This window comes from Rhinopithecus bieti, unplaced genomic scaffold (assembly GCF_001698545.2).
Source record: "Rhinopithecus bieti isolate Rb0 unplaced genomic scaffold, ASM169854v2 scaffold_44774, whole genome shotgun sequence".
NCBI lineage: Eukaryota > Metazoa > Chordata > Mammalia > Primates > Cercopithecidae > Rhinopithecus > Rhinopithecus bieti.
Window position 1 is genome coordinate 189899 of NW_016819032.1, and position 14766 is coordinate 204664.

The 14766-nt window shown below is 37.3% G+C and overlaps 1 protein-coding gene across 1 annotated transcript in view; it reads left to right on the forward strand.

Moving 5' to 3' along the window:
• TRAPPC8 (trafficking protein particle complex subunit 8) overlaps nucleotides 1-14766 on the forward strand; it is a 116572-nt gene that overhangs the window by 21752 nt on the left and 80054 nt on the right. Inside the window, 10 exon segments of the mRNA XM_017858050.1 lie at nucleotides 4788-4877; nucleotides 5983-6157; nucleotides 8532-8685; nucleotides 12266-12380; nucleotides 13046-13183; nucleotides 13186-13208; nucleotides 13211-13279; nucleotides 13281-13292; nucleotides 13627-13742; nucleotides 14434-14584. Of these exon segments, the coding sequence (XP_017713539.1) occupies nucleotides 4788-4877; nucleotides 5983-6157; nucleotides 8532-8685; nucleotides 12266-12380; nucleotides 13046-13183; nucleotides 13186-13208; nucleotides 13211-13279; nucleotides 13281-13292; nucleotides 13627-13742; nucleotides 14434-14584 (1043 nt within the window).

Genomic DNA, 14766 nt, shown 5'->3' on the forward strand with positions numbered 1-14766 from the left:
CCCGTCTCGGCCTCCCAAAGTGCTGGGATTACAGGCTTGAGCCACCGCGCCCGGCCAATTTTTGTACTTTTTAATAGAGGTGGGATTTTGCCATGTTGGCCAGGCTTGTCTTGAACTCCTGACCTCAGGTGATCCACCCACCTCGGCCTCCCAAAGTGCTGAGATTACAGGCATGAGCTATACCACAGCTGGCCTTATTATTTTTAAAACTAGAGGCGAGGTCTCACTGTGTTACCCAGGCTGGTCTCCAACTCCTGGGCTCAAGTAGGATAAACTACACACCAGCACAGTTTTTTTTTTTTTAGCTTCTTTCCCTTTTACTGTAAGGGACCTCCTTTCAGCTTTATTTTTGTGTTGGCCATAAAGACTGAGAATGAGATATGATGAAGTACTAAGTTAATTTTAGTAAAATTTCATTATAACAGAATAATACCCTTTGGAGATCATAGAAAAGTGGTTTTATCCGTTTTAATAAGGTATTAATTCTTACATATTCAATGTATGCTTCTAATTTTCACCATTAATGTGAGTCAGCATACTTTTCATTCATTCTGTTAAAGAAATAGATGTTAGATATTTACCTCATAAGCTTAACAGTGCCGTGTTTTCTTCAGATCGGTCATTGAAAACTACTGTTTCTTGGTACAGTAGTTGGAAAGACACATTGCTGGAGTTGAAAGTCTTTGTTATGTACAGGCATTTCTTGTGATGGTCTCAGTTTTCTAGATTTTTCTCGCCTACTTCGTATCTATTGTCTTTTTTTTCCACTTACGTACTATTTTGTATTTGCCCCAATTGACATGTCTAATTTTTCTAAAATGAGGAAGGTCTAATGATGCTTTTTCAAATTTTATCTATTTTATCATCCATTATTCTGTTTACTCTTACATGTTTATCTATTAAATCCAAGCATTGTCTTTGAATGGTGTATTTTGGGCTGGATCTTATTTTAAAAGGAAGGAAGACCATATTACCTTTCCTTACCAAAACAGTACACTCTGCATGGGTCTTTTTTTTTTTTGAGGCAGGGTCTCATTGTGTCACCCAGACTGGAGTGCAGTGGCTCCATCTTGGCTTACTGCAACCTCTGCCTCCTGGGCTCAAGTGATCCTCATACCTCAGCCTCCTGAGTAGCAGGGACTACAGGTATGAGTGACCATGCCCAGTTAATTTTGCATTTTTTGTAGAGATGAGGTTTTCTCATGTTGCCCAGGCTGGTCTCGAACTCCTGGGCTCAAGTGATCTGCCTGCCTCGGCCTCCCAAAGTGCTGGGATTATAGGCGTGAGCCACTGAACATGGCCAGAAAACTTTAGTAGGAAAACATGGTTGCTATTTCAATTCCAGACAAAGAACATGTTGAGATGGAAAAGGGTATAAGGAAAATAGTGATTTTTATCCCAAGATAAGTGCAAGAAAATTTTTTCTTCTTTGTTCATTTTGAGCCAAGGTCTCGCTCTGTCGCCCAAGCTGGAGTGCAGTGGCGCCATCTCGGCTCACCGCAGTTTTGACCTCCTGGGTTCAAGCTATCTTCCCACCTTAGCCTCTTGAGTAGCCAGCACTACAACCTCATGTCCCACTCCCGAGTAATTTCTGTACTTTTTGTAGAGACGGGGTTTACTATGTTTCCGCAGGCTGGTCTCTGACTCCTGGGCTCCAGTGATCCCTCCACCTCAGCCTCCCAAAGTGCTGGGATTACAGGTGTGAGCCCCTATACCCAGCCACAAGCTACCAGTTACTACTAGTATTTAGAAAGTTATTATTTCAATTTAAGAGTATGTCTGTGTATGTCTGTATGTGTATGTATTTTGCTTTTTAATTTATTTTTCATTATGTATACATTCACATAGTTTCAAAGTCAAAACTATATAAAGCAAGATAGACAGGAGGCTTGTCCTCTATTCATGTCCCTTCTTTTTTTTCCCTCAAACACGTAGACCTATTTAAAACACAATAAAAATCTAATTACAGTTAACTCTTTTAGTACTTTTATGATGAACTTTAAAAAAAACATGACAGTTTTGGGTTTCATTCTTCTTTTGTCTTAAAGAGGCAGAAGCACTCATGCAATATAGTTTTCAAAAGATCTTTTGCGTTATTAGAGGGAACAACTGTTAAATTTGATTTTATTCAATTTTCAGGCAATAAGGAAGCATCATAAACATTTTGAATTTCCCCTTCATTTCTTCCTCTAAATATATAAGTAATTGGATAATTTCATCCTGAGAGTAGAACCCAGATACAAGAAAATCAAAGAGTAATAAATGAAATATTTAATCACATTCCCTTTTCCAGAAGGTGAGATGAGAAGGCTACATTATACATTGCAGAAGGCTCCAAGGCTGCCAAGGTGGATTAGAGGCTTTTCTGACTGAATCAAATCTCAAAGATACCTTTTTTTTTTTTCTTTTGAGACGGAGTCTCGCTCTGTCATCCAGGCTAGAGTAGTGCAGTGGTGCAATCTCTGCTCACTGCAGCCTCCATCTCCCAAGTTCAAGCGACTCTCTTGCCTCAGCCTCCCGAGTAGCTGGGATTACAGGCATGCATCACCCCACCCACTCAGATTATTTTGTATTTTTAGTAGAGACAGGGTTTCTCCATGTTGGTCAGGCTGGTCTCAAACTCCCCACCTCAGGTAATCCGCCCGCCTCAGCCTCCCAAAGTGTTGGGATTGCAGGCGTGAGCCACTGCGCCTGGCCTAAAGATCTCTTTATTCACACAACTTGGTAGATCCCTCTCCTTTCTTATCTCTCTTCTTTCTCTTCTCTCTTGTATAGATAATTAAATGTAGTAGATGTATTCTATTACTTCTCTTTGAAACTATAAGCAAATATAGGTATGGCTCTTCATATTTTCCTTTTCTTGCACAAAAATACATACTTTTCTGCTGTTGCTTTTTTCACTTAATATATCTGGAAGAGCACTTCATTGTAATATGTAGAGATTTCTCCCCGTTCTTTTACAGCTGCTAATGTATCTTTTCAATGGATGGGCCATAATTTATTTACACCTCAGGAGAATGCTGGGACTGAAGATGTGCACCACCACGCCCAGCTAATTTCTTTTTTTTTTTGAGACGGAGTTTCGCTCTAACATGTTGGTTTCACCATGTTGGCCAAGTTGGTCTCAAACTCTTGACCTCAAGTGATCCGCCTGCCTTGACCTCCCAAAGTGCTGGGACTACAGGCATGAGCCACCGTACCCAGCCTCCAAAGTGTTAGGATTACCGGTGTGAAGCATCATGCCCTGCCTGTTTCCTCTTTTATAACAATGAACAGGAAATTGTGATGGTAGTTGCTTTCCTAATCAGACTATATGTAATATATGGGTCATTCTCGTGAGGCATTTGCTGGAGTTAAAATTTCTGTATATTTGGGACCAGGTTAGAATGCTATTTGGTTAAGATGAATGACTTTTTCTTCAGCCCTTCCATTTGTTTAATATAGTATTATAATGTAAGCAGAAAGAATATATTTGCTGTTTTCAGTGGTTAAGATGAAAGCAAAAGGAATATAAGGTTTGATAATCAGCATAAATCAGCATAGGAATGGAGTCCTTTTAGTAAAACTGTGATATAGATAATCTGCTTAAAACCTAGTGAAACCACTAAGTTTTACGTAAGTTCAAATAAAAAGAATAGTTGTGATACAAAATACTTGATGTCGAACAAGAGAGTTGACTTTTTAAGAATCACATTGTATACATTTATACAAACAATGAAAATACACTTCTTGTATTTGATTATAAGGTAAGTGTACTTTGAAATTTCATTTAAAGAGGCTTTGTTACTGTCATATTCAAGTAATCAAATTACAAAGTAAGATTTATCAACCATACCACCATTTACATTTTGAGCTAGATACTTCTTTATTGTGGGGGCTGTCTTGTCTTGTCTTGAGAGATGTTTTGCATTATACCTGACCTCTTTGATGCCAGTAGCATAACCCACCTACCTCAGAACCGATAATAAAAAATATCTTGAGAAGTTGCCAGATGTTTCCTAGGGGTCAAAATCATGCTCAGTTGAGAACCTCCATGCTAAGTGTTATTTCTGAAAAGGATCTACTTATGGCAGTGTGATTAGTGGCAGGGTCACAGAACTTGAGTTCTAAAGAAATAATCTTTTTACTCATGTAGATAATATTTAGAGCATTAATAGGTAAGTAGGTTGTGGGAACAGTAGGTTTGGGAATAATTCAATTTTATTTTTGCAAATATATATACTCATGAATATATGAATATATTCTCGTGTGAATATATTCTTGTGAATGGCTTAAAAGGTGTGTGTACATATATACTCAGTTTATTATTATTATTAGTATTATTATTTTGAGATGGAGTCTCGTTCTGTCACCCAGGCTGGAGTGCAGTGGTGTGATTTCGACTCACTGCAACCCCCACCTCCTGAGTTCAAACAATTTTACCGCCTCAGCCTCCTGAGTACCTGGGATTACAGTCACATGCCACCACGCCCAGCTAATTTTTGTATTTTTAGTAGAGACATGAGGTTTCGCTATGTTGACCAGGCTGGTCTCGAACTCCTGACCTCAGGTGATCCACCCACCTTGGCCTCCCGAAGTGCTGGGATTACAGGCGTGAGCCACCGTGCCAGGCCCTATACACAGTTTATATGTACACACATGTACATCTGAAAGCACAGGTGAAAAATGCTTGTTTACTGTTAGAAATTATTTTTTTACACCTTTTAGGAATATGGACTTGAAATTTTGTCTGTTGTAAACTGATTCTATTGAAGAATTTTAACTGTTTTGTATATTGTTAATTTTAGCCACTACTCCATGGTTTGAGTCTTACAGAGAAACCTTTCTTCAGTCGATGCCAGCATCGGATCATGAATTTCTGAACCACTATTTAGCATGTATCCTTTGACACTTATGTTCTCCTAAAATCAAATATTTTGGAAATTATTAATCTCAGAAATAGTTAATGAAGGGAAAATTGTTGAAGATATAGAGAATAGAGAAATTATTTTTTATTGATTGACGATGCATGGAGTCTTTGTTATTTTGTTAAATGGCCTCCTAGATATAGGACTGCTATAACAGTTTTTTAACCAATTTAGTTTTTGGTTGTAAAATAAGACTACAGAGGGCTTGCTTATTTTCTTTAGCCCCTAGCTTGAATATTTTATGCTTAATAAGTTTTTTAGCCATTTGAGAAAGAAAATGTAAACAATGTTAACTGCTTTCGCTGATTGCTTCAGAATTGACTGCTTATCCTAAGACTCATGAAAAATAATTTTGGATATTTTTAGTAATTTTTTAATGGGTATTCTTTTTTGATGATTGTGGCTTAGTTTTCTTAATGCAGTTACTGAGGAAAGTTAAGAGGTAGGATGAAATTTGTAACTGCAGTGAGATAGAATGGAGAGAAGCAAGATGCAGCAGAATTCATTCTGTTGAAGCTGTACAGTTGTCCATTTTTATTTTTGTGAGTTTCCTTATTATAAAGGCCTAAAAAACTGTCAACAAAAACATCTGTTAGAATTATCTGGAATATTGAATTATTTGGAGTGTTGGAGAAATTATTTTGTGCTTGCAGTGAAAACCTATGAAATTGGATTACCTGAGAAAATATCACTGGGAGCGGTGGCTCGTGCCTATAATCCGAGCACTTTGGGAGGCCGAGGTGGGCTGATTACCTTAGGTCAGGAGTTCAAGACCACCTGGCCAGCATGGTGAAACCCCGTCTTTACTAAAAATACAAAAAATTAGTTGGGTGCAGTGGCTCGCACCTGTAATCCCAGCTACTCTGGATGCTGAGGCAGGAGAATCGCTTGAACCTTGGAGCCGGAGGTTGTGGTGAGTCGAGATCGTGCCACTAGCACTCCAGCCTGGGCTACAGAGCGAGACTTTGTCTCAAAAAAAAAAAAAAAAAAAAAAACTCCCTAAAGTTTATCTCAATAGGACAATATTTATCATTGAGTAATAAGCGATAATTACCTTAATAATATGGTTTACAAGGTATGTTGGTAGCGTCATCTAGTGAAGCTGAACCTGTGGAACAGTTTTCAAAGTTGTCACAAGAACAGCATCGAATTCAGCACAACAGTGATTATTCCTACCCCAAGTGGTTTATACCAAATACACTTAAATATTATGTACTTTTACATGATGTAAGTGCAGGAAATGAACAGAGGTAAGTTTTTTTTTTTAATTAAAGATTTTTTCCAGTTAAATGATTTAACATTAATTTGGAGAAAGCTTGTTTACGTTTTGGATTTATTTTTGATACAAGAATGTAAAAGTTTAATGTGAATTTTATTAATAAAGCATTTAACTTTATTTTATCCTGGCATTATATTCAACAGCCAGGTTTTTTTTATGTTAGGTTTCTTTTTTTTTTTTTTTTTTTTTTTTTTTGAGACAGGGTGTTGCCCTGTCACCCAGGCTGGAGTGCAGTGGCATGATCTTGGCTCACTGCAACCTCCGCCTCCTGGGTTCAAGCGATTCTCCTGCCTCAGCCTCCTGAATAGCTGGAATTACAGGCGCCCGCCACCACGTCGAGCTAATTTTTGTATTTTTAGTACAGATGGGGTTTCACCATGTTGTCCAGGCTGGTCTTGAACTCTTGACCTCAGGTGATCCGCCCACCTCAGCCTCCCAAAGTGCTGGGATTACAGGCGTGAGCCACCGCGCCTGGTCCCCCCACCCCCTTTTTTTTTTGACGGGGTTTCACTCTGTCACCTGGGCTGGAGTACAGTGGCACGATCTTGATTCACTGCAGCCTCTGTGCTTCCTGAGTTCCAGCGATTCTCCTGCCTCAGCCTCCCGGGTAGCTGGGATTACCATGGCTGGCTAATTTTTGTATTTTTAGTAGAGATGGAGTTTCACCATGCAGGCCAGGCTGCTCTGGAACTCCTGACCTCAGCTGATCTGCCTGCCTTGGCCTCCCAAAGTGGAAGGATTACAGGCGTGAGCCACCGCGCCTGGCCTTATGTTAGATTTCATATGCTTACCCACACTTTCTTTTTAATGTATAATTCTTACAGTCTGTACAGAAACACCTGTCATTTCACAACTGTAGATCTTAGCTGTTATTTCTGGTTTTATATAAAATTATTTATCTTTCTTTGTTCTTTTCTGTTTCCCTCTCACTTTTCACTTCCTGACTTGCTTATAGGCACTTTTTCACTGTCCACTTTCTTGTGACTTCGTATTTATAGCCTTGATATTTTTCATAGTCTTAGAAATATTCAAATATTTTTAAATGTTTCCTTTAATATTATTTGTTGTTTGCAGTAGTCCTTTTGTATTTAGGATATGTGAATAGATTGTCTTTAAAATAAATTCTTGAAAATAAGGTAAACGCAGTAATTTTACTTGTATGGCTTTGGAGCTTATTTTGGCTTTTGGTTCAAGGTATGGAGCAGATTAATGTTTTGTCTGAAACTATTCTGATGCCTTAGTGCCACTGAGGAAATGTAGTGTAATAATTATTACCTGCCCTTGTTTTGAGCATGGACCACCATCTTTTTATTAAATTTTCCTCTGTAGATCCAAATAATTACTCTGAAGATTTCTAATCTTTAGGATATTTTGAAATGTCTGTAACATGTTGGATAAGGTGTACTACTATATTAATAGAAAAAATTTGAAATGACTATTAGAATTAGTTTCTGTCAGTTGAATTTGGAGTGTGTCTTCCATATTGAACGGTTGTAACTAGAATATTTGAGGTAATTCAAGTATCAGATGAATGGTTCTTAGATTTAGCAGTATCATTAGTAATGTAAGCAGGAGTTTGCTTTATTGTCCTTGAGTGTGTGTACACACACACATACATCTGTATTTATGCAAATTTTCTATAACTATTTTACTTATCCAGCCATAATTTTTTAGTGCTAGGCTTGTTGCTTACATAGTATTAGTATTTGCATTTGAATGTGCTTTAAAGTTTTCCAGGTTTTTTTTTCTTGTTTTTCCTCCTTTTTTTTTGAGATGGGAGTCTCACTTTGTTGCCTAGACTAGAGTGCAGTACCTGGGCTCAAGCAGTCTTTCCACCTCAGCCTTTTGGGCAGCTGGGACCACAGGTGTGTGCCACCATTATTGGTTAATTTTATTTTTGGTAGAGATGGGGTTTCCCTATGTTGCCTAGAATGGTCTCTAACTCCTGAGTTGAAGTGATCTTCCCACCTTGGCCTTCCAAAGTGCCGGGATTATGGGCGTGAGCCACCACGCCAGGTCAAAACACTTGTTTTGTTTGCTGTAGTTCCCGCTCAAGCTAGTGTGACCACCAGAGCTCTCTCTTTGAATAACATAGAGGAGTTTATGTTGTAGAATTTTATTCCATGGAACACACTTTGGTAACTGCTTTAAGGTGGTGTCTAAGCTAGCTAAATTTCAATTGCGATCATGATTTTTGTTTTAGCTTTTAGGTTATTCTGTCCTAATTTTCTGTTCTGCCTTTTTTGGGGATTATTTTAATGTTATTTTTGTACTACTTTAGTATCTATTATTGCCTAAGGCCTACTCCTCTTTTACTTCAGATTTTTTTCCATTTTCTGTTTTAGAGCTGAATCAATTTATGAAGAAATGAAACAGAAATATGGAACTCAGGGTTGCTATTTACTTAAAATTAATTCTCGAACATCTAATCGAGCATCAGACGAACAGATACCAGATCCTTGGAGTCAGTATCTCCAGAAAAATAGTATTCAAAACCAGGTATATGTAAAAAATAAAATAAAATGAAGCAAACCACAAAAACTATACTTATGGTTTTACATTTTGGTTTAACTAGTATAATTATTAATTATGTGGAATCTGATCAGTTTTGATCTGTCAGAGGTGAGCTTTTAGATCAGTGGTTTAAAGCTGTTTTTAACTAACTACAGCAATCCCTTATGTGCACTCTTTTTAGTTGTGTAACATATTGATCTTTTCTTTTCTTTTTTTTTTTGAGACAGAGTCTTGCTCTGTCGCCCAGGCTAGAGTGCAGTGGTATGATCTCAGCTCACTGCAACCTCCGCCTCCCAGGTTTAAGTGATCCCCTGCCTCAGCCTCCCAAGTAGATGAGATTTACAGGCACATGCCACCATTCCAGGCAAATTTTTATATTTTTAGTAGAGGTGAGGTTTCACTATATTGGCCAGGCTGGTCTCTTAACTTCTGACCTCGAGTGATCTGTCCGCCTTAACTTCCCCAAGTGTTAGGATTACAGGTGTGAGCCACTGCGCCTGGCCTGATCTCTATTCTTAAAAGATGAAAAGTGAATTACACATTAAGAATTGAATTAGATAGGCTAGACATGCAGAATAGAATTTTTGTCTTGTCCGTTTAATTCATTATGAATGCCTATAGTCAATTCTTTATTATCTGCATGCTCTGGGGTTGGTCCCTACATTTTCTTTTCTTTTCTTTTCTTTATTTTGAAACAGAGTCTCACTCTGTCACCAAGGCTGGAGTGCAGTGGCATGATCTCAGCTTACTGTAACCTCCACCTCCTAGTTTCAAGCGATTCTCCTGTCTCAGCCTCCTGAGTAAATGGGATTATAGGCATCCACCACCCACCACCACACTCGGCTAATTCTTTTTTTGGAGACAGAGTCTCGCTCTGTTGCCCAGGCTGGGGTGCAATGGTGCGATCTTGGCTCACTGCAACCCTCTAACTCCCAGGTTCAAGCAGTTCTCCTCTTTCAGCCTCCCAAGTAGCTGGCACTTCAGGTGCACACCACTACACCCAGCTAATTTTTGCATTTTTAGTACAGAGAGAGTTTCACCATATTCGTCAGGGTGGTCTCGAACTCTTGACCTCAGATGATCTGCCTACCTTGGCCTCCAAAATTGCTAGGATTATAGGCATGAACCATCCTGCCCAGCCTCCTTCCTACCTTTTTAACATGCTTTTATAGCCACCTTCGGGAACTCATACTTTTTAGGTGGATGGGCATTTCCCTCCAACTTTCCCTTAATTTCCCTTCTTTCCGTACTCTCAGGAGTTACTGTTTCTTAATTACTCCTTTCTTAACCTCGAGTTCTGGAATAAGATTGATTGTCCTGTTGACTTAAGTTGATTTGATGTTTTGTCAGACTTCTAAGGTACAATGCCACTTGGTAGTGGTCAAATGCCAAGTTCATATGCTTAGTTCAGATAATCAAGAGTCACTGTTTCTGTTTTTTGTTTAGAAGAATTTTTTTTGTTTTTTGTTTTTTGAGACAGAGTCTCACTCTGTCTCCCAGGCCTTGGCCTCCCTAAGTGCTGGGATTACAGATGTGAGCCACCATGCCAGCCTAGAAGAAATTCTTTTTTTTTTTGAGACGGAGTCTTACTCTGTTGCCCAGGCCAGAGTGCAGTGGCACAATCTCGGCTCACTGCAACCTCTGCCTCCGGGATTCAAATGATTCTCATGCCTCAGCTTCCCGAGTAGCTGGGATTACAGGCGCCCGCCACCACGCCTGGCTAATTTTTGTATGTTTAGTAGAGGTGGGATTCACTATGTTGTCCAGACTGGTCTCGAACTCCTGACCTCAAGTGATCCCTTGCCTTGGCCTCCCGAAGTGCTGGGGCTACAGGTATGAGCCACCACACCTGGCCAGAATTTTTTTTTTTTGAGATAGAGTCTCACTCTGTCGCCCAGGCTGGAGTGCAGTGGCGAGATCTCAGCTCACTGCACCCTCTACCTCCTGGGTTAAAGCGATTTATTTTTAGTGGAGACGGGGTTTCACTGTGTTGACTAGGCTGGTCTTGAACTCCTGACCTCAAGTGATCTGCATGCCTCAGCCTCCCAGAGTGTTGCTATTACAGGCGTGAGCCACAGCGCCTGGCCCAGAAATTCTTAAGTAAATGGAAAATATATTTGTATTGTTCAATTAAACTGTATTATGCACTCTTTGTGTGACATTTAAAAAATCAATTATAAAGCTTATGTAATTTTCAGTCTTCTAATATAAGTATTGTTTAATCTGTCTATTTGCCTTATTTTTCTGTCTCGTAAATGGAATCTTTAAATCTAGATGTAGTGCTATTCTGGTATTTTACTGACTTTAGAATTGAGGTGATTACTGACGTTCTTTAGGATAATGCTGGGGAAAAGTCTCTGAGCAAAGAAATACCAGTTGGATGTGAAGGAACTTTATTTTTAAAAATGGTCTTTTAGGGCCATTCTAAGAATAAGAACAGTACTGAAAAAAATTCACTTTAGAGTTCATTCACCTAAGGTTGTGAAGGGAACATAAAGAAGATTGTCCAGTATGAGAACTTTTCACAGAAGGCAGAAATATCAGAAATCTATGCCTTAGAATCCTAGAAGCTCAAAGTTGGAGAATAGTTTGGAGGTTTTACATCCGATGCTTGATCTAATGCTTTAATTTTTTTTAAACTTACGAATGACTGCATTTATTGATAGTACTCACTGTATTCTTATTAAGTGACCTATTGCGTATCTGATCACCCAAAAATTCTCTCATTTTGCTTGAGAATCAACCATAAATTCTTGACCTTTGCTTGTACGCTTGATCCTTTGGGGGTGACTATGTCAGTTTTCTGTTAAGATAACTTTCAAAATATGGAAGAATAATTCTCATATCTTCTTTTATATTTTTACAGTCTAAATATGCCTAGTTTCTGCAACTCTTTCTCAAGGAGTGGCTTCAGACTTTCTTGTCCTGGTCACTTTCTTCTTAAGTTCCAGTTTATGTAAATTCCTTCAAAGCGTGACACTCAGAATAATATATCATATTTACTGGTCTTGTAGAGTAGTCTGGGTATTTTTAGTTTAAGTGTTTTTTTGTTAACTGAGAAACCAGTTACTTTGCACAAATAAACATTGCGTTAGATATTTTTCTAAAACACTTCGATATATTCAGAATTCACTCTAACCTGCTTAAACTGTGACCCCCAAAATTTCATACCTGTGCCTCTCTTCTTTCCCTGTCTGACTCTGGTAGTCCATCTCTCTTGCCATTATTCCTTCCTTAAGATGCATAAGCATGTGTATGTGCTTGTATGACATTCGTGTGTATACATATCATATATAAGTAGATATCCTGAGAGATAATTTGAATTAAGAAGAATTAGGATAGTAGCTTGAATGTGAAAGGGGATTTAAGAATATAGTAGGTGTGAGTTGGAGTGATAGAATAAGATCTGTGGAAGAAGTTATGAATTTGGAGAAAGTGCTCACTCTAGCAAATAAATGAGGCCAACAGCAGAGTAACCATAGTTACTTTTGTTTTGATGGATTTGATAGTATATTAAATATGATTAAGTATAACTGCTAATGCTTTTTAAATTTTATTTTGATAGGAATCATATGAAGATGGCCCTTGTACTATAACTTCAAATAAGAATTCTGATAATAACTTGCTTTCATTGGATGGATTAGATAACGAAGTCAAAGGTCTTGATATATTTTCTCTAAGTTTCTCTTTTGATTGAAAATATGCACTGTTGTCAGATCATGCTAAGCTTTATAGATAAAAGATGGGGAGATTTTCATAATACAGAAAGAAATTGGGCAGGTTAGTTAGTTTTTCTTTTGACGATTTTACTGAGCCCTTGAGTTTGATTGTTTTTGACACTTAAAAAATTTATCTGTATATGGCTGGGCGGCGGTGGCTGAAGCAAGGGAAGAGTATGAATGCTACGCATTATTTTAAAAATTTACATGTTTTGAGAGCTTTCTTTTGCTTTCAATTATGGTTTTCATAATTCGATAACTAAAAATTATTTTGTTGCGTTATATGTTTTCTTATGGCTTGTCATGCCATTTAAACAGTCATTCTTTAATTATTATTTAAACCATAAAAGTTATTTTTTTCTTTCCGTGGGTGTATACGACATTTGTGAATTTCCTAATACAGGTACCAAACAATATTAATCCAGCTCTTTATTTTGGGGCTGCAGGATGTTACTGCTGTTTTTCTTACAATTTTACGTATACAGAAAGAGAAGGATTTTAACCTATTTGCTTTTTTTTTTTTTCTTCTTTAGCCAGTATGGGTCGTATTATCACTATTTTCTGTTGCTTCTGGAGTAAAAGACTATCTCTTTGGTCCAGTGATGGCCCTTACCAAATAACTTTAGAGGCTCACCCACTTCAGTTGGACCAATCCAGTGACCCTTTCTCACAGGTTTGATGGCCAGACTCATGTTTAAGATCTGCTTCATCGTTAATTGAACAAAAGAAGGAAATACTGGATATAATTCATGGTGCATGTTTAACCTTACTGATCATGATAGAATTCGACACGTTTATACAAGGGGTTCACATTTCTGGGTAGGCTTTTGCCACATTTATTTAGGAAATCAATTAGGCATTAAAAACGATCAGGTAAGTGTTTCATTTTTTGGATTGTATTTTAAACAATTTAAGTAAATAGTAAATTTAGAATCTTAAATGTTATTTGAAGTTTTGTTTTGTTTTTGTTTTTAAGAATAGGGCCATATTAAGACTTCTCAAAATTACTTCATTGTGGTGAAATTTGTTGAACTCTAGAAGAGGCTGATTGTTTTCACTAGGATTTTGCAGCATATTAGACAGTTTTTTTAAATCAGTTTTATTAAAATGAACATTTTGCTATTAAAGCTTTTTAGTTAAAGTTCTTTTCCGTATGTAAAAAGGAAACATACTAAATTATATATGTTCACATATTTAATCTCTTTAGCTAATATCAAGAAAAGGTTTGAGTCGATCTCTATTTTCTGCAACTAAAAAATGGTTTAGTGGCAGTAAAGTTCCAGAAAAGAGCATTAATGAGCTGAAAAATACATCTGGCTTGCTGTGAGTAAAGTGTTATTTTTGTTTTTCCTCTGTATACCTCTGACTAGTATTTGATTGTATGATATCCTGCAGAAGATAGCTATCTCTTTAATTTCTTAGTTTCTTATTGGTGAAAATTCAGGTAGATAAGAAGAGTGACTCTTAAGTAAATCATATTAATTTTTTAAAAACTAAGTATTTGGACATCTAAAAACAAATGATAAGGTCACTTTACTTTTGGTCTGTTTCATTATTTGTAAAACAATGAAGTTAGACTAGTTATTCATTAGTAACTATTCTATATCTAAAATGTAATGACTTGATGATTCTAAGACAAGGGACACATTTAATAAATTTTGCTTTACACAAAAAACCATTTTAAGGGAAAAATATAATTAATACATTTTGGATTTTAGTTTTTCTCCTGGTTGTATATAAATGTGAGTCACTTGGAATTAACCATTTACTTCATTATTCGACCATGGAGAAAATGTTGCCTGCCTTTGAGACATTCTCAGGGCTATAAATAATGAAACAAGGAACTTTCTGTTTCCAGATATTTTTGAGAACTGACACTCTAGTTGGAGGTAGAATTTCTTTAAAATAGCATTAGTTTTCCTCATATTCTAGAAGAACATGGCAGCTTGTTTAATGTATTTTATAGTGGTTTGGGGGGTAGTAAATTATACATTATTTTCTTTTGTATTTACAGGTATCCACCAGAAGCACCAGAACTTCAAATCAGGAAGATGGCTGACTTATGTTTTTTGGTGCAGCATTATGATTTGGCTTACAGTTGCTATCATACTGCAAAGAAAGATTTTCTTAATGATCAAGCAATGCTTTATGCAGCTGGTGCCTTGGTTGGTATTCTGTGGTATTATAATTCCTTAATTCTGCTACCATAAATGCTTTAGAAATTTCTCTTGGTGGCAAACAGAATCCTTAGGGATAAAGTTGTACTCAGAGAGCACATAGTGCTTTATAGATTGTGAATTCCTTAATGCTGAATTGATGGATTTCCCTCAGACTAGTTCATTAGCTG